At 41.0% G+C, this 27,518-nt stretch overlaps 2 protein-coding genes across 9 annotated transcripts in view; one reads left to right on the top strand and one right to left on the bottom strand.

Moving 5' to 3' along the window:
* Positions 1 to 10,973, top strand: part of LOC137427517 (luc7-like protein 3) — a 127,605-nt gene extending 116,632 nt beyond the window's left edge. For all 6 annotated transcript variants that reach the window (XM_068117085.2, XM_078776149.1, XM_068117075.2 and 3 more), the window contains one exon: positions 8,868 to 10,973. The gene's annotated coding sequence lies outside the window, so the exon portion shown is untranslated. The remainder of the gene's footprint in view (positions 1 to 8,867) is intronic.
* A 1,805-nt stretch (positions 10,974 to 12,778) lies between these two features.
* SLC25A27 (solute carrier family 25 member 27) overlaps positions 12,779 to 27,518 on the bottom strand; it is a 56,917-nt gene continuing 42,177 nt past the window's right edge. For 2 of the 3 annotated variants that reach the window (XM_068117044.2, XM_068117046.2), the window contains exons 2-9: positions 27,490 to 27,518; positions 25,860 to 25,944; positions 23,562 to 23,684; positions 22,217 to 22,329; positions 21,961 to 22,045; positions 19,644 to 19,736; positions 19,407 to 19,509; positions 12,779 to 12,916 (exon numbers count right to left, since the gene is read on the bottom strand). The exon at positions 27,490 to 27,518 is cut by the window's right edge. In XM_068117044.2, coding sequence (XP_067973145.1) covers positions 12,845 to 12,916; positions 19,407 to 19,509; positions 19,644 to 19,736; positions 21,961 to 22,045; positions 22,217 to 22,329; positions 23,562 to 23,684; positions 25,860 to 25,944; positions 27,490 to 27,518 — 703 coding nt within the window. In that variant the 3' untranslated portion in view covers positions 12,779 to 12,844. The remainder of the gene's footprint in view (positions 12,917 to 19,406; positions 19,510 to 19,643; positions 19,737 to 21,960; positions 22,046 to 22,216; positions 22,330 to 23,561; positions 23,685 to 25,859; positions 25,945 to 27,489) is intronic. The other variant, XR_010984507.2, reaches the window with a different exon arrangement.

The following is a 27,518-nucleotide window of genomic DNA, read 5'->3' as shown; positions in this document are numbered from 1 at the left end:
GTTGGCAGATTTCCAAGCAGATGGCAGATGACCTTGAGCAAAAGAGAGGGTGAAGAGAACAGAGAGAGGGAGTGAAAGAGCGGAAGAACAGGATTTTAGGACCCGTGGGCTGATGCCGTCAGGTGCAGTTGCAGAATCAGAGTCGAGGGTTGACAGAAACTTTTCCACCTTGTCAGGAGGAAAGGACACAGAGGCCAGGAGCAGCTGGGTATGACTGGGTATGGTGGGTACAGAAAGGGATGGGTTTGGGACACAAGATTTAGAGGCAAACACAGAGTTGAGGCATTCAGCTTTTTCACATGCGGAGTCAGCCGTGTGGCCGTTTGAGGTGAGGGAGGGAATGGAGGGGGAACAAACAACAGAAACAGATTTGCTCAGATGCCACCAGGATTTGGAAGAGGGAGACAGATAAGAGAGTTCGGTCCTGAGAACGGAGAGATATTGTTTCCTGGCTCTCCTGAGGGTGGACACACACTTGTTTCGGGCTTTGTGAAAGGAAATGAGATTTCCTTCCGTTGGATTTGCTTTCCAGGAGACGAAAGCAAGTTGTTTCTGGGCAATAGCCTCACCACAAGAATCCGTGTACCATGGATGGGAGGAAGGGTATGACAACTGAAGACGAGATGGGATAAATCTGTGCATGAGAGAGAGCAATTTAGTTTGGAAGAATCTGGCTTGAAGCCAGATTTTAATCGTACAGCTGCCATATTGGTGCTCACCGTCACTGTGATGCGAAGCGAAAGACGCATCAGAGCTGTCACATTCACAATCGCTATGTCGTATGTACTCCCGATACGTGTTTCCTTCATTGTAAAAACTACCAAATCAACAGTTAAAAGGATTTTGAGCCGATAGGTGTTATGGCCTTGGCAAGATCGATGGAGACAGCGATCTGTTAGCTAAAACACTGCCCAAATAGCTATGTGGAATTCTCTCATGTAGAGATTAAAGTCGTTTGAACTTTGGCCGAAGTCATTATCTACTTTTAATGATGTTTATATACGAATGATGTTTATTGATGTTTATATTGGTTTTGGGTCGTCCTTTCCGCATAGAGCCTGGTGTTGGCTTAGCGGTTAGGGTGCCTGCTTGGGATCTGAGGATCCTGGGTTCGAATCCCGGTCATCGCTGAATTAACGCCAGGGGGGTTGACTCAGCCTGTCATTCTTCCGAGGTCGGCAAATTGAGTACCAGTTCACTGGTAATTCCCTGTGTGTCGCAAGGGGCAACTAACAGGGTTAGTGGCAGGAAGGGCATCCGGCCATAAAACATTGCTTCAAAAAGGGGACCGTGGTGCCTGAAAAACGCCAACCCCCGCTCTGTGGGGGAAAATGGCCTCTAAAGGTGGTTCTTTCCGCATATCTCGTGGGATTGTGAGTTGGAGAGACGGCCATGATGGCGGGGAGGGGGTTTGGATTCTCTTAAGCAGGGATTCAACCCGTGTCCTTATAAAAGGTCACCAAGTCGGATCGGTGCAGCTGTGCAGCAATCGATGCAGACGTTTGTGCGGCACCCGGGAAAACAACATCGTCACATTGAAAACATCGTCACAATGAACGTTATGCGAACGCGAATGTTATGCGGGAGTCCAAACCTGAGAATGCTGGAGACCAAAGCTGAAATTGGAAAAACTAAATAGCCTATTTTACTCCTGGAGATCCCAGGATTACCCACCCAAAATATCGTTGTGATCGGTTCAGCAGTTTTTGCGGTACCTTCAAACGGACAGACAAACGGACACAGACAAACGGACACAGACAAACGGACACAGACAAACGGACACAGACAAACGGACACAGACAGACAGACAGACAGACGAACAGACAGACGGATGGACATTTGGTGAATTACAGTGATTGTTTTGTTGTTGATAATTATGTTGTGATAGCAGATTCATTTGCAGATTTGCATTTTGATTTGATTACCTTCCTTTTCCAGGTTGTTGTGACCTTATCCCTCCCCCATCCTCCACCTCGCCTCCCCACCCCATAATCTCTTTTAGTTTTTTAGTTGTTGGTTCGTCTATTCTTTTCTGTTTCACCCCACTTTCTCCTTCCTCTGCTTGCTGTTTTTCAGCTTGTGTACACCTTGATCACTCCCATGTTTCCTTCTTCCCCTCCCCTTAATCTCTCTCACATCTACTCTGCTGTTGGTGTTTTCCCCTTTCCATTTTGTCCCCTTCCATTATACTCCAGCTCCTCCATGAGCCTTGACCATGCATACAAAAACTATTTATATTCCGAATTTTTTTTTCTCACAATTACTTGGTATTCTTATAAACTAGCCGAAACCCTTGGAACATCCACGGAAGGGAGGATGTGGTGTATGGATAGAGTGTACCATTATGGATGGCACAGGGGATTTGCTTGTCTGAGTAAGAGTTAGGAAGAAAGATGAGAATGAAGAGTGCGTATATGAACAACGATCGCCGACACCGGCACAAATGCATGCTCTGGATTGTCCACTCAGTGGACAGCTTGCTTCGCCTTCGCCCAGCAGACGCCAATACGATGGCGTCGTATCGGCAGTTAATCGGATGCTTTTGGGCCCCAACGTCGGCTAATTCAGATTTTTCGAATATGGCTGTACGTGATAAACAAAGAGCGCGGTTCGTAGATCGTAAATCCATTAGTGCCGTGGGCATCGGGTCACTGGGTGCGGCGTAAAAGGGATAACTAAGTCGAGTCCTTACGCTATTATTATATAGACTAGCCGAAACCCGTGGAACATCCACGGAAGGGAGGATGTGGTGTATGGATAGAGTGTACCATTATGGATGGCATAGGGGATTTGCTTGTCCGAGTAAGAGCTAGGAAGAAAGATGAGAATGAAGAGTGCGTATATGAACAACGATCGCCGACACCGGCACAAATGCATGCTCTGGATTGTCCACTCAGTGGACGGCTTGCTTTCGCCTCCGCCTGTCCAATCAGCGGACGGCTTGCTTCGCCTTCGCCCAGCAGACGCCAATACGATGGTGTCGTAAGATGGCGTCGTATCGGCAGTTAATCGGATGCTTTTGGGCCCCAACGTCGGCTAATTCAGATTTTTCGAGTATGTCTGTACGTGATAAACAAAGAGCGCGGTTCGTAGATCGTAAATCCATTAGTGCCGTGGGCATTGGGTCACTGGGTGCGGCGTAAAAGGGATAACAAAGTCGAGTCCTTACGCTATTATTATATAGATGGATAATATGCGACTTTTGAAGTGACGTATGAATGATAAATTAAGCCTTTCATGTATGGACTGGACTGTGTGTGCATTTTCAATGACTAGATTCTGCTTGCCAGGCACTTTTAACTGACTGACCTTTGCTAGCACTAAATCTGATTCAAATCAACTTTTTAACATAATTTTCAGCATTTGGATGAAGCAGTAGCAATTTGAAAATGGTTAACCATAAATGTGGTGCAAATGGTGATTCAAGAAAATAGTAAATATGAGAAATATCCGTGGTTGAGAGGTGGCGAGTTCATAGCATTTACTGTTAGTACAAGCGAGCACTGGCAGTGGATATCACATACACACACACACACACACACACACACACACACACACACACACACACACACACACACACACACACACACACACACACACACGGATGCTTCTCCCTTTACCAAGAGATGCAAAAATCTAGTATAATTTATCTTGCAGCCCGGGAACTAAACAAAATACTGTATATACATTTATAATGGCCCTCACAGCCCCTATTCCCACTGCTCCCCCTCCCAAACATTATTAATAGCAAACACCATCATTTTAAACTTACCCTGTGTGTTCCCAAGCCTCAGATATGATCTTCCCATTGGTGTTAAGAAGCACCCAATCCAGTTATTGAAGCACCCAAACCAGTTATAGAAGCATCCAAACCAGATACGGAAGTACCCAAACCATATGTTAGTAAGTTCGGCATCATCTTTCCAATTGCAGATGTCCATTAAATAAATCGCCAAGCTTGCCATGTTCACACGAGGCAATCCCGATGATCAGGGAGGTTGGGTAGAACGTGTAGTCCAAAGCCTGTCGACGGGCCTTGCACAGGCCCACATTGTCGGGAATTTTTTGCATTACAGGCTGCAATATATCAACTTTTTAGGAGAGTTGATCAAAGTTCTCTAAATCTTTCGTTGTGCAGAGGCACATCCCTTTCACTCAGGCAATTTTCAAGTACGTTTGACTTATTTTAGAAGTTTTGTGAGCCATTCTAGGTGACGATCATTATGATTATTATTTATTTATTTTCATTATTAATCATTTATTTATTTTCTTTCTCATCTGGGCAATATCTCGGGCACCTTTTGAGCGAGGAAGCTGATATTTGGACATGACAGTGACCAAATGATGTGGCCTGCCCTGATCGCCACTGTTGCTAGGGGTTTCTGCGCATGCGTGCTGAGCATTCTGTTGTGGATTACATCATTTTGAAAAGTCACATATTGATCATTTACCTTTGTTCAACCAAATTTTATCATTCTATGCAACAATCATTTTGCTTCTTTAGAAATGTTGGTTACACTCATTCTCCATTCTCATTAAGATTTTTCATCTCACTAAAATAAGGCAATGTCTGTGGATCTGTGTGTCTGTTCCTTCTGGAATCCAAAATGGCTTGGGCAACCTCCACCAAAGTTTTGCACCCGTGCTTGTTTTAACAGGTGGAATAATCCGGTGGGAGGGGCATTGCAGGTAGGGAAACGATGCCAATTCTGAAAAACAATTATCTTAGTCCCAGAGGGAGCGTGTGGTGATGAGTAAGACATTACCTGTATCTGATAAAACAAATGACACTTTAACATTCGATAAGTAATCCAATGGGGATTTTGAAATCGATGTTACTCAATATAACACTCCTAGTTTAGCCAATCAGACTGTACAAAGGAAGGCTGGCGTCGGTGTGCAAAAGTAGACAAGTTAAACAATGGATTTTATCGACTGGAAGGTGATGTATTCTGAATATAAAGATGCTGTGATTTTAGTTTCAGCATTTTCTCATAATTGTTCCAGTAACACCAGTTTACTGTACTTGGTTAACAACAATTAATGTAGCATTGAGAAGCTGTTGGGCTTCAGAAGAATTGCAGTCTTTTGATGGGACTTGAGATGGAAATGTTTTCTTCCTCAATTACTGAAACAAAAACACTTATGCCTCGACAATGTGCTCACATCTCACATGGTGATTGCGAGGGATGTCATGCTGTCATGCTGGATTGTCGATGTCATGATGACAGCATGATGATGTCATGATGATGTCATGATTGATGTCATGATTACATGATATTACATGATGATTACATTACATTGGTGTCGTGATTACATTACATTGATGTCATGATTACATTACAATGATGTTACATTGATGTCATGATTGATGTCATGATTACATGATATTACATGATGATTACATTACATTGGTGTCGTGATTACATTACATTGATGTCATGATTACATTACAATGATGTTACATTGATGTCATGATTACATTACATTACATTACGTTGATGTCATGATTACATGAAGATTACATGATTGTCATGTCACGATGATGCCATGATTACATGATGATGGATGTCGTGATGTCATTGTCGAGGGATGTCATGCTGCAAAGCACACAAAATGTGATAATGTCACCCATTTTCACATGAACAACTGGGCTGGCAGAATGTCCTCGAGGTACACACACTCACCTCTATGCTGTCTAGCATGGGTTTGAATTCCGACCCAGCTATAAACCATCATCCCGGTGTGTCACAGGCAGGGTGATTCATCAATGTGTGTGCCGTCCCTTGGATGGGCATTAAACTGGGCGTCCTGTCTGCCGGCGTTAGTTGGTGGATGGCCATGGTGTACTTCGCAAAGAGCGGGCGAGCCACCGCCGGCCCCTGCCCAATTTCCAAATTCCCAATGACCCTACCCCTCAGCCTTGTGCTGACTGCATACAAAAGATGACATGACCAACGCAGGCAGGAACTTTTTCTCATCAATCGACGTATACCTTCAACATTTGTTTGGTTCTACTTGTCATTCCAACTCCTTGAAACGTGAAGCAAAATGCAAAGTTTGTAGTTCCACAGGTGCTGTATTCACGTTTTTTATTGTGATTGAAACAAAAACAAACAAATACGCATTCTGTTTGCACAATGTTCTTGCCCTTGATGTATTTACTGCATGCAGTGTGGAGTTCTCATGTACAAGCTCTTCAATGAGCCTTAGAGAAATGTTTTTAAAATATTTATATACTTTTTCGACAACACGATTTGATTTGATGGAACCTGAACCCCCTCACCCTCCCACCCCTTCCCGAATTTTTTTTAAATACTTCCGTCGTGATTAGAGTCCTTCGTATTACTCTGAGCCATGATTATTTTCGATAACTACACAATATTCATTTTGTATGTTGATCGCCCAACTTTGTCGAATACAAGAATTTCATCGTTTTATATAGCAACCACACATGTACACAAAGCTGAACTTTGTGTTGTTGATATCCAGATGAATTGTGATTACAGTATATCCTTGTGGAAGATTTGTGCAGATAAACAGATAAAATGAATAGTAAAGACTCCCTTCTTAGTAATGTGATGATTACTTGGTCAACATTGATGCACTGATTTGTGTAGGCCCTCCAGGACAAAACAACAGGTAAATACCCTTCCCAGAGGAGGGTGGGGTGGGGGGGGGGGGGGTATTGGTATTGCATTTGGGTCCGTTTGTTGGCCTGTTTGTCTGTGTTTGTCCGCACAGAACGTGTCTGCTTTTCTCTGCAACCGTTCGTCTGATTGCTAAGAAATTTTCACCATAGGCGTGCCTCCTCCTGTAGCATTTTTAATGACAATTATGATGTCGTATGTCACGTGGTATGGGTGCCATATTGGAAAAAAACCAAAAAACTTTGCACCTCTATCTTCAAAACTGCTTCATGGAAAAAAAATTGAAACATGGATCATTGTCAAATACTCCCCCATGGGGAACAACATTCTGTGTATTCATGAGGATGTCATCGGTGCCTTCATTGTGACATCATAATTAGACAAGTAGAATGATTGATCCAATCGGTTTGAAATTTCTTGAGCATGATCTACACAAACATTGAATAGGAGAATAAAATTTATGACGTCATTTGTCACGTGGTTTGGCAGCCATATTGAATTGTACATTTTGCCAAAACGCAAATGTAGGTGTCATTTAATGACTCCAACTGCTCTTTGGAGTGATACTGAAGTGAAAGAAATGTGGACCTTTTGGTCATAAATTAAACAAGAAAGAGCAGAGATTGCAGACCCTCACCATGACGTGTTTTTAGTGGTATTAAGGCTTTTGTGTTAAAACAAATATGGCGGCCGAACCACGTAACCGATTACGTCATCATTATTATTTTTTTCTCCAAGTTATCCATAGATGATGCTCAAGAAATTTCATCTTGATCGGATGAAGTTTTGTACTTGTCAAATGATGATGTTATATGGTGCCTCCATTATGACGTCATCATTTACATATGTTATTCCCCATGGAGGGTTATTTACAATGAGGCCTGTCTCAATTTTTGTTTATGCAGCACTTGTGACGACTTATGGCTTGAGGTTATGTTTTCACCCCTGTCCGTTTGTCTGTCTGTTTGTGAACAGGATATCTCAAAAAGTTGTGGACGGATTCGGACGAAATTTGGCTGAGATGTAGCGTATGTGACAAGGACGAATTGATTAGATTTTGGTGAAGTTCCGGATTCGGCTACTAGAATTTTTAAAGCGATTCTTCACCATTGGGAGATAGGGCCAAAAACGATACATAGCAGGATATCTCAAAAGTTATCGATGGATTTGGACGAAACTTAGTGGACAGGTTGTTTGTGTGACGAGGAAGAATCGATTCGATTTTGGTGAAGATCTGAATTTGGATTTGGATATGAGTTATTTAATTTTTTCAGTGATTCTTCACCATTGAGTGATATGGCCAACCAGGTGGAGGTATGTATGCTCTCTACTGGGTGCCGTTCTAGTTGTTTATGTAGCACTTTCGGGGATATAGAGGAGCAAATGTTTTTTGGTTTTTCCAAGATGGTGCCCTTACCACGTGGCATATGACGTCATAATTATCATGAAAAAATTCTGCAGGAGGGGGTGCATTTATGTTGAAAATTTCCTGTCAATCAGATCAACGTTTGCAGAGAAAATCAGATTTATTCTGTGTGGACAGACAGACAGACTGACAGACAGACGAACGGTCTCAAATGCAATACCCTCTCTAGTTAGGGTAACAACAGTCTTCACTGCATTAGGTGGGCTAGACCGAGTGGTTTTTCTTTACCCAGGATAGCCACAAAAAACCACCCACCGCTCTTGAACAAAACCACTTAACCTGCTTGCCCAGCTCAGCTGACCTTGCATACAAGTTGACCCATCATGAGGTTCTGCTACAACAGCCATTTCTGCATTCATCGTAATTTTAGTCTCGTACATTATTGACGTATTCCTTTTTTTCTTGATTTAATCAAACTTTATGTTCCCCATCATTTGAGCCACTGAAAAGTAAAGCAGGCGACACCACAGAATACAACTTTTGATAAAGAGGGATCCAAGGTTTACGTTCCCATTTAAAATCCTATCCAGCTCAAACTGAACAAAGATCAGTATCAGCTTCAAACACCAAATGTGTACTGAGCTTGAAAGATTACTTCAATGCATTTAACTTAATTTTTCCATGGATGTAGGATATCCCAATTTACTTGTCAGGAGCTCATTTATGCATTTGCATTATTCAAAGATGCATGGATAGAAAATTATGGCATTTGAGTCTAAGACATGGAATCATTTGGTTTAAGGTGACATCTTTTCTCCAAGATGCTGACAGATGCCGATCCTTGCCTTTAGGGAGCAAGTGCAGCAGCAGCAGCTGTGTTGGCGGCATTGATCATCTTGATGTACCTTGGAATTGGCGAGCGAGCAGGTGGTGTCTGTGAGGAATAGGTGTGGCCTAATCAGCGAACACTCCCCCTATCCGCAAGGCTAAAAACATTCTTGAACAGCTCTCCCAACTTTCTCTCCCCCACTTCCATAACAACCAAAACTCAAATCTTTTATCTTGTATCAAAATGTTCTCATGGTGATGTCACTTCCTCTATTTCTAATTGTAATGTGACTGCCAAAATGTTCAAATAAACAATGCTTGATATCCAAGTATTTATTACTTTTTTGAAAGCCCTTTTGGTTTTGTTTCTAAAACCCCACTTTTGCTTGATACTTGGATAGCAAAGGGGCATGAGATGCACCAGGTGTTGAAATCGGCCGATATCGTGTGGACATGGATGGAAACGCCGCATGAATTGAAGCAAAATGAGGTATCGCAAAATACATCCTCACTCTACGTAGTTTTGCCATATCTAGGAACAGTTCTTGTCTTACTGATGAAGACATTAAGGCAGAAAGTGTTGTTGTCCAACACTAATGTCGATGTGGACTTGTGAAAGATCCATGTGACCGACCACTGCACACTACCCCTTTTGGGTGGTGGTCCATTGTCATGCCTTCTCGAGATCCTTGTCGCTCTTTTTGTGACATACCACATTTCCACATTACCACTGGTTTTCCTTGGCCATTAACATGCTTAAAAGGCCGAGAGCCTTTCTTTCTACTGCTTAGCCAGAATGTTGCCAGTGTTTGCCTTGCATGAATGCCTGTGGACTAAGCTTGTACGCCTTTGTTCTGCCCATTTCCTTCCAACTACCAAGCAACATAATTTGGTGACTTTCCCTCATTAACATTTTTGAAATGCTTTTAAAGAAAGAAAGAGAAAAAGAGGGAGTCACTCTGATACTGAAAAAAGAAGTTGATGTTTTATTCATTTGACCCTCCAGCTGCCCCCTCTCCCATCCCCCCTCACGCACATGTACACACTCTTCATTCTTTCCCTTTTCCAATATCTTCCTTCTCCAATTCGACGAGATGTGTTCTTGTTTAATAATACTGCCCTCCTTACTACCTTTTCCTGTTCATTTTGCTTAGCTTTAGCAATAAACTTCGTGTAATAAAATTATGTGGTGCCCCTTTTGTACACAAGGTGTCACCTAAAGGGTACGATATCAATACGAGGGGGCAACGGTTTTAATCATCTAGAATAAAAATGACCATATGGATGAATGAAGGTTGAAATTGGTATAACCGTTGAATGCCACCCCCGTTAGTATGGCCTAGACTCTAGGCCCGAGAGGTATGCACACTCGCCTCCGAGTCGTGTACCCTGGCTTCAACTCTTGACCCAGCTATAAACTGTCATGCTGGTGTTTTGTATGCAAGGTGATTCATCGATGTGTGTGTCGTCCCTTGGATGGACGTTTAACTTGGCATCTGCTGGCATTAGTTGGTGGACGTTTAAGATCCCAGTGGCCTTAACGAAGATTAAGTGAGTTATCGCTGGCACCAGAAACAAATTGAAAATCTCTCGCCGAAATAAATAAGTCGACATAGGCCAAAAGGTCAACATCGGCCAAATTTCTAAAAATTGTCAATTTTCATCCAATTTACTTGAAATTTGAAGAGGATTTGCATATTTGATCATTGAATTCGTCTTGACATGCACACTCATGACAGTCTTCACCCTCAAACGTGTCCACTGGTGTTTTGCTTCGGGTTTGAAAGAAGGAAATCGTCAGGATCAAATCTGGCAATTGATGTGGATAAGAGGAAGGATTTTAAGACCAATTTCTGCTACTCGTACAATTGCAGAGAAGCAAACATTTTAATATAAGATTTCCTTGCACTTTCTCTTGAAGCTTGTCCTACATTAATTGTAATACAAGAGAATAACGTGGCCCAGATACTGTACTACTTTATGATAAAGTGTCAGAAATATTCATCTAATTGTTAGATTTAGGCCATACTTTGATGTGTTTTGGAGATCCAAGTGATGATCAGTTATGTAATCCCTTCCCTCCTCTTTCTCGAAATAACCTACCCAAGAGAAAAATAAAATTATTTGACTAAGTAAAGTGCTCTTGTCATGTTTAGACATCACGCATCATGGATATGACACTACTCACACGAGAAGTACAGCGACTTTTGTTTTTCTTTCCATAGAAGGTCGAGGCTTGTGGAAGAGCTGGAACACAGGACGGATCAGGATGCAACAGAACAAAAGGAACAGCAGAGAGGAGGACGGGAAAGCACCAACAGCAGGGCCGAGGGACAAAATAGACGGAGACGGCCAAACGAGGGGTGCGGGTAAGAATGAGGGGTAGGGGATGATGCAAGAGGTGAGCACTGGGAATTTGGGGGGTGAGGGGTTCCCTCATCATGTTGGAGCCCCTTGGTCAGGACCCCGTAAGCACGTGTTCCAAGATGTCACTTGTTATATAATCCTACCCGTTGAAGGCTCTCGTTCGAAATTTGAATGTTGCAGGAGAGTCAAGGTGCTTCGAGGAATTTATTTTATTTTGAAACCTTGATGATTAAATTACATTTCATCCTGAGTTCACACCTTGGAGAATAAGCTTTTCCGAATCTTTCATTATTTTCTTCTTTAAACACCACAACTGCCAAAAATCTTTTCACGAACCGGCTGGCCAGGCCTGACGTTTGACTAAGGTGAGGGCAGGAATTTCGAATTTGGCCATGGTGGTGTTGAGCAACAGGTGGTGCTCACCCACTCTTTGCAAAGGATCTGAATCTTGCATGTCTGAAAAATATTTAGAGATATTTGCAGGTGTAACCTCTTTGTAGTTTCTCTTCAGCAATACAGGGACCCATCACGCAGAGATACCATTTTTTTGTTTTTGTATTTGCTGAAGATATCTCTATGGTGATGGTTAGCATTTTGGCGAGTAATTGAGCTCTGGTCATTTGTAACATTTGTTTTCACTTTGGCAACTTTTTCATCACATGATGCAGTTGTGAGGCACACACTTTCGGGACAATATTTCACCCATCGTTTTCCTGCTTCAATTTAATGGGTAAATCTTGACCATTGCAAAATAAGAGGCATCTCCAGCCAAAGCATTTACCATATCAGTACGGAGTCAATCGATGCAGCGGCAAATACTTCTATGTGATGGTTTTCGTATTTGCCCAGTTGTTTTTATATCTAGGCTTATAACCTCTGCCTTCATGTTTTGTTTTTAATACAATACATGTTGCTTAAAGTCAGCATTCAAAACCTGCAAAACAAAACCAAAACCCATCCAAAACCTTGATCTTTTCTACCCCCCGCTAATTTCACCCCAGATCCACTTTTTTGAAATACTTCCTTGTTTCCTGGAAGTCCTTGCAGTGTCCTTGTGTTTTATACTTCTCCCGCCCCCCCCCCCCCACACCCCCTTCCAACACCTCCTCCCCCCCAAGCCCTCTCCCTCCCACAGATCTCCCGATGTCCCTGCTCTCATATGTTGTGGTTGTGTGCTTCCCCTTCTCTCCCCATCGTCTACCGCTCCCCTTATTATACGTTTTATGTGTCTGTTTGATTTTTTTTGTGTGATAAATGTTAGCTCTTTCACGAGCGTATTTGCGTATTTTTGTATTTGCCCAGTTGTTTTTATATCTAGGCTTATAACCTCTGCCTTCATGTTTTGTTTTTAATACAATACATGTTGCTTAAAGTCAGCATGCAAAACCTGCAAAACAAAACCAAAACCCATCCAAAACCTTGATCTTTTCTACCCCCTGCTAATTTCACCCCAGATCCACTTTTTTGAAATACTTCCTTGTTTCCTGGAAGTCCTTGGTAGGATGGGAAAGCAATTAAATACTCTCCATGGTCCTGTATACATCAAAAAAAAAAAAAAGTCTCCATGGTCCATATATGTTGAGTTTATTCGGTGAATATTCAATGAGAACTGTTGACTCCAAATTCCCAGGGTTCAGAAGGAGCTCACTCCCACCAGCTTCCGGATGTGTTCGTATGTGATCCAGAATGTAAGAGACCATGGCGCCTGTCAGCACAACGATGTTCACAAACATTATTTTGCTGGAAGTTAATAAGTACGAGCAATACATTTAAAAAAAAATGAAAACAACACAAGTGTACAAGAAAAGTAGGATGCTATAATTTCACCATTTTTTGGAAGAAATAGGAAATACTTTTTCTTTTTTAAAAATTTGGCTGTCCAATGACCCAAAACAACATTGTCTCTCCTCAGTGGAGGACATCGTGCTGGTTTTCATATTTGTTTTCATTTGCACGTGGTTGTTCCCTGGGAGGGTAAATAGGTTTTCTGTGCTAACCTAATTAAATTGATGCTATGTTCATAGATGCTATAACACTGTTATTTCCAGTGCAGGGGTCCCAGCCCTCCTATTTTTCCTATTTATTCCTACTTTTTAATAGGATCCTATAAATCTCCTATTTTTTGGTGGAAATTCCTATTTTTCCTATTTTTTAACCCTCAATGTTCCAAAATTTTAATTGATATATTAATTAGTAGAATTTCTGTATCTAAGCGTCAGAACAGACATTCCTATACCAATCGTCAGCCATGGAATTGCTTTCTGGGTCCATAATCGCAAGACAAATTTCCAAAACGACTTTAAGCTCAAATCCCCGAAGAACATATGTCTCTTTGTCTTTTTCTCGAAAACCGTTTGTTCGATCGATTTCACAAGTGGTGAGTGCATTTTTGAGGACTCAACAAAGTGCAGTGTTGAGGAAAAATTGAGTATGCAGTGATGACGTCACAAATAAATACTGTACGAAGTGGAGGCATGTCGTTTACACCATGGTGTAAAGTACGTGTTGTTATTGATCTCGACTGGAAATGATATGTATATCTTATGTATATTATGTTATTGTTATTTTTGACTTTGTCCTAATATTAAGTATATCCTTCCAAACAATTGTTTTACCTTTATGATTCGTGCTTCATGCTATTCAGTAACAGAATTATAAAAGATAAAATGAGATGAAAATAATATAACTATGTTTATCACGCATTTCTCTTGGATTATCTCATATACTTTGTGAAGAATGACTGAATGATACCTTGACCATTATCATTGTCCTTTGTCTTATTTCAAAAGTTCAGCTGAGCTCAATTTTTAAGGTTTGTACTTTACTTAGAGTAACAAAACCAACTGTGAACTTTGCGGTTATTCAGTTATTACTAACAACCTTTCCCTAAAGATTCTACCTGAAATTGAACTTTTCTACTAATTTGCTAAACATTGACATTTGATACTACATGTTTAACTCAATCTTTCGCTTATTACAATGAGATTGTATTTTGCCTAAAACTAATAGTATTTGGCAAAGAACTAATTCAATCGACAATTCACACATTTCATCATTTAATTGCAGATAATAAAGAAGGACCACGACACAAAATAGGGATTACAACTTAATTCTGTATACTTTCGTGTGGTAGTTGCATATTCAGCTTTTAACAAAATTACAGTAGAATTAAAATTTACATACGCAATGCTGCACAATAGGTAATGCAAGCAATGTAGGACAATAAAAAAACAAACAAACAAAAAACAATAAAGACTGTTAAAGTCTTGTTGTTTCATAATCTTCTGAAGATAGTACAACAACAATACCAAAGATACATAATTGAATTGTCATCGCTTAGCTTGAACTCAGATTAGTGTTCAAGCTATTCAGCAGTGGAGAAAATGCAATTATCGGGTGGTAAACATGTTAGGACATGTTATTTATCATCTTTCTTGTTTCAGGTATAATCTGCAGACCGGTAAGAAATTTGTTGATTTGCCTTTAAATTACTTTGTTTGTTCTCATTATTTTACTAACTTATGTTTCAGTTTTGAAAAAAAAAACTGTTTGGTTCACAGTTCTTTCCACTTCATGCGTTAACAGGTTAGGATTTTCTATGCTAATTCATTTAATCTTATCTCATATTTGTTTTCTTTTTGACAGGTATACTCCCAGCAGTATAATGCCTGGTGGGAGAACTAAATTTAACCCAGAGTGGTTGAAAAGTGGACATGGATGTAGGCTTTCTGACTGGTGTCAGCCTAGCAAGTCCTCAGTGTTCTCAGCTTACTGCTCGTTGTGCCATTCGGAAGTGAGGTGTGACAATCAGGGTGTGAAACAACTGACACAACATGCCCAAAACAAAGGGCACCTGAAGCGTGCGAAGGAACTGCTGGGTGGGTCACAGACGTTGCTGACATTCGTTCAACCATCAACTTCATCTGCTTCAGCATCAGGGTCAGCTTCTACAGATGAGCCAAGTCGTGCAGCTTTAGTCTGTATGTCCAAAAAAGACGCTATTACAAAAGCAGAACTTCTATGGACATTGAAAGTTGTTCGTTCGAATCTGAGCTACTCTTCCTGTGACGGTTTGAAGGATCTTCTGCAGGCAATGTTTCCTGGTGTTATCCCGGATGGTTTCTCAATGAGCTCATCGAAAGTTTCATATCTCATTAGCGAAGCCACAGGTCCTTATTTTCAGGACATGATAGTCACTGATGTTAAGAATTCAGCTTCTGGCTTCAGCCTCATGTATGATGAAACCACCAATAAACAGAACTTGAAGCAACTAGAAATCCGTGTACGGTATTGGTCTGATGCCGAGGAACAGATATTAGTATTTCACCTCAAAACTTACCTCATGGGTCATGCAACTGGAGAAGATTTGTCCAGGAAAATAATCTCTGCCTTGGATGAATCGAAACTGCAGCTTCAGGATATTATCATGCTCGGCAGTGATGGGCCTAATGTGAGCACCACTGTGTGGAGACAGATTGACAAAGCCATTCTCGACAACAGGGGCCCTGGTCTCCTTGATGTAGGGACATGTACTCTCCATACAGTACACAATGCTTTTGCCAAAGGACTTGCAGAGTACTGTGGAAACCTAACTGAGCTTGCAGTGGACATTTTCTACTGGTTCAAAGGCTCTGCTGCTAGATCTGTTGATTTTCAAGACATTCAGCATAAATTGGGTGCTGTTCCAAAAAAGCCTTTGAAGCATGTCGAGTGCAGGTGGTTGACACTGGGACCTGCAGTGGAGCGGCTGATAGAGATCTGGGAATCTCTCAAAGAGTATTTCTTGGTATTTCTTCCAAAGCAGCAGCCAAAGGACATGTTTAAACCCAGGTACAAAAGAATCAAAACAGAACTACAGCGACCGGAAATAAAAGCTCAACTGCATTTCCTGAAGTTCTTGGCAGCAACATTTGCAGAGTTCCTCACCTTCTTCCAGTCAGAGCAACCACTTGTGCACATTCTATATGACAAACTCCATGACCTGCTCAAAAAACTGATCAGAAGAATTATGAAGACTCCTTCAGTTGATGCTGTGAAAGACATCTCAAACCTTGATGTTTCCATTGTTGCAAACCAGCTGGAGAATGAATCCATGGGTGTGGGAGAGGATACCCGACGGTGTATCGCTAAGTTGAAAGTCTCTGAGAGGGAAAGGATGTATCTTGGGATGAGGAAGTGCTACCAGGCAGCCATAGTACACCTACAAAAGAAGCTTCCATTGACAAACAAAATCCTGAAGAATGCCAGATGTCTGCAGCCACAAAACAGGACTGCTGCATGGTCTCTTGAATCAGCCAAGAGCCTGTCCAGACAGCTGAAGAGGAATATTGACAGTGACAGCATTGCAGATGAATGGAAGGTGTACCAAGAGGAAGCCATTCCTACTGACTGGTCCCAGGAAACACAGGAGAATGAAGAAGAAGTCTGCATGAAGAGAGTGGACAGTTACTGGGGAAAAGTGTTGGCTTTAAAAGGCTGTACGGGAAACTGTAAATTCCCCCAAGTGAGACAAATGATAAGGATTGTCCTTGCACTGTCTCACGGAAACAGTGACGTGGAACGCGCGTTCTCAATCAGTGGGAAAAGTGTCACCAAGGAGAGAGTTAGTCTGAGCGAGGCATCAATCAATGGTCTCCGTGCAACAATGGATGGCATGAGATTGTATGGTGACCGGCCCGAAATGGTCCCAGTCACAAAGGGACTCCTCTCGTTAGGACGTTCTGCTCACATGCACTATATGCAGAGACTTGAAGAAGAACGAAAAGCCAAGGAAGATGAACAGAAAGCCAGGGAGAAAACCAGGCAAGAGAAAGAAGAAAGAGAGAGAACAGCTAAGATTGCTGTCGAGAAGGCAGCGGAGCTGTCTCGTAAGAGCGAGGACTTGAAGAAAACAGAGAAATCTCTGGCAGCAAAAGAGTCATCTCAGCAGATGTCACTGACTGTTAGCAACAGTCTGCTTGATCAAGCAAATAAAAAGCTTAAGGTGGCGCTTAAGAAAGGTGACATGACTGAAATTGCAGTAGCTCAGGCCATGCTTGAGTCTGCTCAGAAAAAGATTCAAGAGACACAGACTCGTATGGTGGAAACCAGGGAGGCGCAGAGAAAAGTGGAGAAGAAAAAGCAGACTTTGATAGAGTCCATGGTGGCTGCCAAAAAGAAGAAGTCATAGTTTTTGTTGTCGATGTTAAGACGGGTGGGCCCAAGTTCATTGGGGGTGTGTCCATGCCCATACATGTACATGTATTTGCATAAATCTTGCAGCAATAAAGCTACCGATGTTGTTCCAATGCTGAAATCTGTGCTATTACTTCCTAGTTTTTTCCTATTAAACTCCTATTTTTTGTGATCAGAATTCCTATTTTTCCTATTATTTTGTCAATCAAAGTGGCTGGGACCCCTGCCAGTGTCCTAAAGCCTGGATTATGCTAATATAATCACAACAACCGAATAAACCTTTTCATTCCGAATTTTGCAAGCCTTTTCATTTCATTCCAACAACCGAATGAAGTGTCCTAAAGCCTGGATTATGCTAATAGCCTTTTGAATGAACCCAGATTCGAATTGATAACGAAAAGGAAAAACGAAAATTCGTTCCTGCCAAACTTGCCTAATTTTAACTCACCTGGAACGTAGTTCCGGGGAGCTTATGGGATGACGCGTCGTCAGTCCGTAAACGCTTGCAACGTCTTCTCCTAAACTGCTGATGGGATTGTGACCAAGGTTGGCACAAATTGTTCACGACATTAAATAAAAATCTAGGTGTAAGGGAGTCTACTGGGGGTCAAAGTGGGTCCGGGTTTGACCCCCCCCCATAATAGGTTTTGCTTTGTTCTCTGAAACTACACATACTATTTTAATGTTACTTGATAACAACCTTCATCACTGATGATGTACAAAAGTTTGTTTACGGCAATAAGAAAATCGAGGTCTGGAGGAGTCTGTGGGGGGGGGAGAGGAGGGAGGGAGAGTCAACGTGGGTCCAGGTGTGACCCCCACCCTCCCCAAAATAGGTATTTGCTTTATTCTCTGAAACTACACACACACTTTTGATGACTGGCCACACTGCCATAAAGCCCAGATCGGTGGAGTGTTGCAGTGATGGTTGTCCTTCTGGAAGTTTCTCCCATCTCCACACAGGATCTCCGGAGCTCAGCCAGAGTGACCATCGGGCTCTTGATCACCTCTCTTACCAAGGCCCTTCTCCCCCGATTGCCCAGTTTGGCCGGGCGGCCAGCTCTAGGAAGAGCCCTGTTGTTCCAAACTTTTTCCATTTAAGAATTATGGAGGCCACTGTGCTCTTGGGAACCTTCAATGCAGCAGAAATTTTTTTGTAGGTTTCCCCAGATCTGTGCCTCGACACAATCCCATCTCTGAGCTCTGCAGGCAGTTCCTTCGATCTCATGACTTGGTTTTTGCTCTGATATGCATTGTCAGCTGTGAGACCTTATATAGACAGCTGTATGCCTTTCCAAATCATGTCCAATCAATTGAATTTACCACAGGTGGACTCCAATAAAGGTGTAGAAACATCTCAAAGATGATCAAGAGAAATAGGAGGCACCTGAGCTAAATTTCAAGTGTCATAGCAAAGGGTCTGAATACTTGTGTAAATGTCATATTTCAGTTTTTTCTTTTTAATAAATCTGCAAAACTTTCTAAAATCCTGTTTTCTCTTTGTCATTATGGGGTATTGAGTGTAGATTGACGAGGGAAAAAATGAATTTCAACGATTTCACCATAAGGCTGCAACATAAAATGTGAAAAAAGTGAAGGGGTCTGAATACTTTCTGAATGCACTGTATTCAACTGAAACTTGGTGCATGGCTTTATTACGATAAGTTACAGAACAAGTTTGAGTTACGGGGCATTTCACCAATTTTTCACGTAGTTATGCCCTTTTTGCTTGGAACAAGAACATTCATTGGGACCGGGAGAGGACATGTATTGCAAAGCTAAGGGAACATTATGATAAGGGAACTCCTATTATTATTATTAATCTCTTATTATAAATTGTTTAATTTGCTGCTTTATCGTAGCATTTTTAAGGATGGGAACAAAGTGAAAAATCAAATATAAATTTATGTTATATATTTGTTTTGTTTCCTGTTTCCTTTTTGCTTTTGATGGGGGTGGTAGTCATGTTGTGGTAATATGTTAATTTATTAAATAATTCATGAAAAGTGATGCGTACATACCAGACGTGTCCATGTCGGTATAAACCCTTTGTACAGGGCCCAGAAACCCTCGTCATTCAGTGTGTTAGTTAGGCAATGCAGTGAGGAATGGTAACGAAGACCTCTGTGGTGGGAAAGGTGAGTTAGGAACATTTAATATTGATTTATAAAATCTGTATTTGTTTACAGTTTTATAATTCTGCATCAATGGCGGAAAAAGCAATTGTATGTGTAGGCCTATGTTCTCGTAATAGATACCTGCCAGCAGCATCCCGTGGCTGGTTCATGATGCGTGTTTTCACCACGTCTGCTGGGGTCCCTAGACATGCAGCTACCAAACCTGCGGATGCACTGTGGGAGATGATCTCAAAAACAAAAATTGTAGTTACTTTGCTGGGATAACAGTGAAAACCGTCAAGATTTTCACAACATTTTTTATGCGTGTACCAAGGTAGAATGGCACTCGGTAGAGCGCATACCTATGCCAGGATGAACAGTTTACATTTTGTATCTCACTGATAGCCCAGACCTGAACCAAAATCTACTCGGCTCGTTCTTGTCGCCTAACCAACTCATCCACCCATCTATAATAATAAAAGGCAGTGTATGTGTCTGACAGGGTGTTGTGTGTGTGCGTGCGTCTCCTCCATAACTCATAAACCATGAAACCTAGTGGCCCCCAAACTTTTTGGAAAATGATTAACAGGGTGCTCATAACAAAAAAAAACCCCAAAAAGCCTTAACAAAATGGTGGTTAGCCGTCTTAGTCAGCCTACTGACACATCGTGGGTTCTTAAGCCGCTATTTTGTTTTGGCCTATTGAAACATGCTTTGGCTTGGAAACACAATCTACTCTCACAGACTAATTCAAGCATATGATCTAAATCCAGATTCAGATTTGATGATCGGATCCTATATAAATACTTTTTTATGGGATATTGCCTGCCACAAAGCCAGAAGGCCACTCGAGATGGGGGCTACACAAAGAAAACAAAAGCAGTACAACCAGCCCCTTGGATTGAAACAAGACAAATTTAATAGTTGTCTCTTCACAGAACAAAAATGGCTGGGAGGGGTTAACTAGTCTGCTTCAAGACAACAGTGCCTCTACCCCCATATACTTCATATGTATCGAAATCTGGAGTGAAATCTGACAAAATTTAACATATTAGCGATTCTTATAACTAAGTGTATATCACGGACTAATTAAAGCATATAACTGAAATCTGGATTCAGATTTGATGATCAGATCCTGTAGACTAAATTAGTATCGAAATTGGGAGTGACATCTGAAAAATTTAAGACATTAGCAATTCTTGTAACTAAGTGTATATCACGGACTAATTAAAGCATTTAATCGAAATGTGGATTTGGATTTGAGGATTGGATCCAATATACTTAATAAGTATCGAAATCTTATTAATCTTATTATCTTATTTTCTTTATATCTTATTAATTCACTATATAAATTAAATATAGTGAATAAAATATTGAGGAATGTGCCGAAAGTGTAACTTTATTGAGTGCAACGAAAATAATTAACCAGCGGGAATTGAGTACAATTAAAATAATAATTAACCAGTAGGATTGACGGCAAGGCTTCCATAGGTCGTACCGGTATAGTGTATATTCCGTGGGGATAATTTCCGAGTAAGGAAGACAAAATATATCAAAGAAAAAAATCGAATTAAAATAATGTCCCTCCTCCTGCTATGCCTATAGTCTGGTTGATTTGTTTCCTTCCTTTAAAAAGTAGAAAGTACACTGATGGATGACCAAAGGCCTATTTCAAATTCAAGGTAAACATTTGGTCCTTTGGGGTTGTCGTGTTGATGTACTTTGTGTGTTCATGCTTTACAGCAATGGAATTTTGAACTCGGTCCACTCACAAGCGCTCATACAGGAGGTGTGTGTGTGTGTGTGTGTGTGTGTGTGTGTGTGTGTGTGTGTGTGTGTGTGTGTGTGTGTGTGTGTGTGTGTGTGTGTGTGTGTTTAATCATTAAGCATAACATGATCCACCACAAAGGATTTTCCTATCACATGAACCCGGGTTACACTCCCCCTAAAATAGATTAATTAATTATGTAAAATGATTAAAAATCACGGGGCGACCCGGGTTACCGTGTGGTGGATCACATATCGTTATCTTTGCTAACACCTGCTTCCTCCCTCTCTTTTCTTTCGCTTTCTTTTTTCTTCCCCCCCACCCCTCTCTGTCTTACCCCCCCCCCCCCCACCTTTCTTCTCCCTTCTGCCCACACCACCTCTCCCCTCCCCTCTCCCCCTTCCTCCTCCCTTTCTCCCCTACCACTCTCACCTATCCCTTCTCCTCACCTTGATTCTTCCTTGTCACACACCCATCCAGTCCACCAGGTTTCGTCTGAATCCATCCACAACTTTTAGGGATATTCTGGTATATACAGTGGCCCTATCTCTCAATGGTGAAGAATCACTTAAAAAATTATAGGATCCGGATCTGGATCTTCATCAAAATCTAATCGTTTCTTACCTACCAAATTGCATCCAAATCCATCCACAACTTTGAGATATCCTGTTCACAAACAGACAGACAAACCTGGACAGGCTGTGGCAGATCCAGTTGTCTTTGAGAGAGGTATGTCGAAGTAGAAAGTGTTTCACTGTCTCATAAGTGGCTAAATCTGAGTGAAGGACAAGGGTATGAGGAGATGTAAAAAAGCGTAAATTAGCTTGACCAGTATTGCAAAAAAAGTGTTGTGGTATCTTCAGTTCATACAGCTGATTATGGTACATTATCAGGCATGTGAAGTTCTGATGAATGATTTCTCATTTGCTGCTTCCATAATCTCTACCTCCCATGTTGATGAGTGCTGCACGTTGTACGTTGGGTACCCATCCTGCCCAAAGACCACGCACACCACCTTCTGCCAGAATCTTGCGAAGTGCATGCCCTGCTCCACGCACCCTGTGCGCAAAAAATGTGCATGCGCTTTTATTACTTCCTCGTAATTCAATCGTAGTTTGCAAGCATGAGAAGGTAAAAACGAGCAAAAAATGTGTTTATGGTCATGTCTCAAAACTCAATTTTAAAACTAGGCCGTGGTGTCGTAGAGCCAGTGTGGACCATCCCAAAAATTTTTACATGTACATTTCTTACAACTTACCATAACCCCGATCTATGTTAGTTAACCTTACTCAATAAAATAATCAAAACTATTAATGATCAACGGAGAAAAAAAATTGGGCTAAAAAAAGTTGAAAGCCAAATTTACATTAAATATTCCACTCCTACATCTACACAAAGGAAATCTCACCAAATCTTTTAAAGATTACGGCTCATCTCAGTATCTCTAGAGTCTATTTGTCGCAATTCCATTGGAGATAAATTGCTCATCAGAAGCACATCGCAGGACTACCTTAACAACAGGAATGTCGTTTATAGACATTTTTGCGGAGAACTATATAACCCATCGTGCAGTTTTTAGGGTCATCCAGATAATTTTTTCCGAATAGCTATTTGAATGGTTTAGGACCATCCAGAGAAGAGCAATTTTAGCCGCACTTGCAACGTCAGTTTTCAAGATTGGATGGTTTTATGATCATTTGGATTTAGCATGTCGTTCCATACCACCACTTGTCTCCTCCCTCTCCCCCAGTGTTGTATTTTGGTCAACATTAAAAATAATTAATTATTTTACAGTGACAAGGAAGACTCATGGATGAAATTGTACATTTACAATATGCATGACAATGATATTAGAATATATTAAAGTACTTATTGTGATTAAAATGACCTTTTATATGAATGACAAGGGCAAAGGAAATGATGGACAAATAAATCTTGTCCAATTTGTTCTGTAATACGAGGGATGCAAATCCTGGAGATGGAAATCCTTAAAGGAAATTCGATGGTTATGAGATTTTAACCTGGTTTTACAGCATCACGAGGCAAGCAAAAGTTCAGACCGGATCGACAAACAGGTCACTCAAGGGTGTAGTGGCCTTTTGTTTGCTAGATCGATTATTATCCACTGTGACACTAACACCTTATAACATCTTGACCACCAATGGAACTGAAGAGTTAAGACCAGAAGTGCACATTAAAATGGTATAAAAGTAGACGTTGTACTTGACTATTATTTGCCACTGAACATGTCATATTATGTGACTTAAAAAGGTAGAAAAAAGTCACTCTACCTGGGTGATTTTCCTTCAAGCCGCCGTTTCCCCTCTGTCTGCATTTGCACTTTGACCAGGTCTGTCGGGCTGGCAGCAAATTGCCCGATAGCTCCTGAAGTCATCCCTGCAATTATGGCTTTCCTGCATCCAGTTGTTTTTTCGCAGTTGTCAGTTTAAATAACACAGAGGTTTATACATTCATATTGTTAGAGAAGCTTGTTTTTTAGAAGAAAAAAATAGTATACATAGTCGAGGCTCATGGAAGGGGAAGAGCTCGTACTCGTACACTGAACGGATCAGGATGCAACAGGACAAAATGAACAGCAGAGAGAAGGGGAAGCACCAACAGCAGAGCCAAATCCCAAGACTGGGAAGGTGGACAAACAGTGGGTGTTGGGAGAAATTGGGGAGGAGTAAGGGGGGAAGAGAATGCAGAGGTTGGACCATGTTTGGCATCAGACGAAGGCAGGTGGCCATTTCCATGATGCGGAGAGCAACAAGTCAAAATAAAAGGTTAAAAGGAAACCTTAATTTGGACCATCACACCTGTATTGCATTCTCATCCCAATACCAATCCCCCCCCCCGACCCCCCATCTCCCCTCAAATTGTTGTAGCCTTCTTTCAAGAAATGAATGCTACTCCTCTCAGAGCAGGATCATTCATCAGCTCCTGTCGCTGAACACCACCCCTGTACCTTTTTGCTGCTCAAAACCATCTGGAATGATTTTAATTGCAGCTTTTCAAAGAGTTGGGAGAGATGAAGCATTTCAACCCCCTCCCCTGCTTCCATTGTTCATGTTTCATAGACAAGCAAAGAACCTGATATTATAGACAAGATAATGCCCCCAGAATTATGGACAGGTTGATTCCCCCAGAATAGGCATATTTTAGTGCGATTTGTAATACCCCCTCTGGCTGGAAGCAGCGCTTATGCCATTATGATGCATATTTACATAGGGAGAATTGGGATTCTCCCCCACCCTGAATCCCCAGAACAATGATTTTTTTTTTTTTTTTTTGCCTAAAACCTTCCCGTGCACAGCCCGCGTACAACCTCCAGTTTTCACTTCCGTCTAGCGGTTTAAGATTGCATACAAGTCAAACATACAGACATTTCTTGATTCCCCTTCAATCTCCCCATATTCTGGTTGGGCTGACAGGATAGCCTGGAGTTTTCACACTCGCATATAAGCACTCTAGCCTTGGTTTGAATCCTGACCCGACCAGAAACCGTCATCCTTGTGTTTCACAGGCAGGCTGATTCATCAGTGTGTGCCGTCCCTTGGTTAGACGTTAAACAGACATCCCATCCCGTCAGCTGGAATTAGTTGGTGGATGTTAAAGATCCCACAGTCTCCAACTTCAGCTACGTTTTATTATCGACTATTCACTCTATTAATCGATGGATGTGTGATACATAGAATGCTTATTAACTCAATTTTGCTCTTTTATTAACATCCAATAACTGGTCAAAAAATAATATGAATAAAATTAACTATTTAATATTATATTAAATTAAAATAAAAACAAATAAAACAAGAAGACATCATGCAGAGCACGATACTTGCAAAATCCATCCCTCCCCCCACCCCCCCAAAAAAGTTGCCATGGATGCATCAAATTGTCTGTTTCATCAAGATTAAAATTGACGATCTCAAGCAAAGCTCGGGTCAATCGGATTAAAATTGATGATTCTTTAGATGAAAATTGATCTTAGAAGTTTGACCTTGAGTTTACCTCTGACCTTTTGACCATACAAATAGTTGGTTTCCCAATTCATTGAGGCACTTTGCAATTGATGTTTAATTTTCAAGTCAATCAGATGAAAAGTGATGGGTTTACAGATGAAAATTGATGATTTTTGAAGCTTGCCCTTTAGTTGACCTTTTGACCTCAAAATAGTTGTTTTCCCAATTTAGTGACTCCATATGCAAATGCTGTTCAATTTTCAAATCAATTGGATGAAAAATGACAATTTTAGAAATTTGACCTCAAGATGACCTTTGACCTCAAAATAAATAGGCTTCTTCCTTATGACCAACTCTACCATCTGGTGAGGCTTCATGAAGATCGGTTTAAAATTCTGACCTTTAGGCAATTAACAGACAGAATAACGCACAAGACCAACCAATATGTAATATTAAACTAACGTCCATTTCCTTTTGTCATTTTCTTATAGTCCGACGGTATTTGTATTTGCTCTTGTATGAGCCTCTAACAAAATTAATGTAATGTGGGAAGGAAGTAGAAGTAATGTGCAGTGCAGTGGACAGAAAGAGTGGATGAAACTGGTATAGAGATGAGTGAATCGTTACCACAATGGAAAGATCCCATCAGCATTCTTGCAAAGAACTTTTTCACGCAGTTGTTCATATATTGCCATCCGACCTCCAGTGTACACTGCAGACAGCATGTCACAATGAATCCGTGATGTTGAAATTTTGCAGACAGCAAACCCTCAATATATACCTTCACTACTTCTGGACATTCTCGTTTATTAAAAAAGAAACAAATTTGTAAACATGAAATGGTGTACATGGTAAATGGTTCTGAGCATTTGTTCTTCCTACATATGTTAAAGGATCCTGAAAGTTATCAGTTTAATTGTTCAGGGTTCATACAGGTTATGGAAATCCTGGAAAGTCATGGAATTTCAATGACGGTCATGGAAAATCCTGGAAATTGAGAGTGTGCATTTTCTGTTATTTTTAGAACAAAACCAATGTGTTTGAATGAGTTGTGTTCCCGAGAATCATTCTAAAGTCTTTCGTTCTGTACTCGGAACGTAATGTTGGAACCATTGACACATCGTGAAACTGCAACTCGGAATAGCTCAACCAAAGTACTCACAGAACAATATCGGTCATTTAGCTTTAAATTAAACAATCTATCTTTCTTCGGTTTGGATATCTGACCTGCCTTTTTCTTTACAGGCCTTCTGTATCCAGCCCACCACAGTCATGTTAACAGTTATCTAATCCGTTATTAAACTGAAGCAGGATAGTTGTCAACTGTAAATCCTTGATAATTTGCATAATCTTTTTGTGTTTTAAGGTATGGGGGTGAGTAAAATATGTCTGTGTGGGGTCAGGGAAAATCTGTCATGGATCATGGAAAAGTCAAGGACTTTCAGATACCCAAAAGTGTACGAACCCTCCTGTTAGGTTGCAATTGTCCTTTAATGCTGCAATGAAATGTTCCAAGAGTGATCTGCCATATAAAACACTGAGTTTGTGTGTTTGTACATATGTCTGTCCCCCTTCATAAGAGTAGGTTTTAAAGGCCAATCTTTTAACATGAATGTGTGTTCACTACGGTCTATTTTTGGGGATAAAACAAACTCGAAAATATTTTCCATAAAAGAGCAATTATGTCTCATATTGGGATTGCAGATGGTGGCTTGCAAACCGAGCCTCAAGGGCGGTGTAGAGAAGCGTTTTTTGTTTTAAAAAAATAATAAATACAAGGTGCAGGGAGGTGAAATTCACTACATGTGATGTGCAACGCACGAAGACTAAAACAAGTGTTCATTTACATCCATATAATGTCTAAAAAATAAAGAAGATATAATCACACTTGACACTAGGCCGAGGCTCGAGACTTTGGCACGCTTGAGAGGCTGCACCGTCAAATGAACCTTCAACCCGTCAAATTCGACGGGCTTTTTACTAATGTTAAAATAAAGCTTCAAATTTGCCTTTATTGTAATCTTAGTTAAAACCATGTCAGCTTAATCTTCAAAACAATGTTATTCTATACATCTGAATGCTTGCCTCTAACCTGGGATTCTAATAGTTCAGTAACATTAGTGCACTGGGTAGACAACACTATCCAAAAATTCTTTAAAATGGGGTGGCCCGGACAGAGGCCAGGGGTGGTCAAAATTCTAACTTGTTTGTCAGCAAATGTTTGAGCCAAGCTTCTCACAGACGTTCAAGCACACACCGATGTGCCGGTAGATTGCTGGTGTTACT

Source organism: Myxine glutinosa, chromosome 1 (assembly GCF_964187855.1).
Source record: "Myxine glutinosa chromosome 1, kmMyxGlut1.1, whole genome shotgun sequence".
NCBI lineage: Eukaryota > Metazoa > Chordata > Myxini > Myxiniformes > Myxinidae > Myxine > Myxine glutinosa.
Note: the sequence above shows the minus strand (reverse complement) of the source record. Positions and strands in the feature narration are given on the sequence as shown.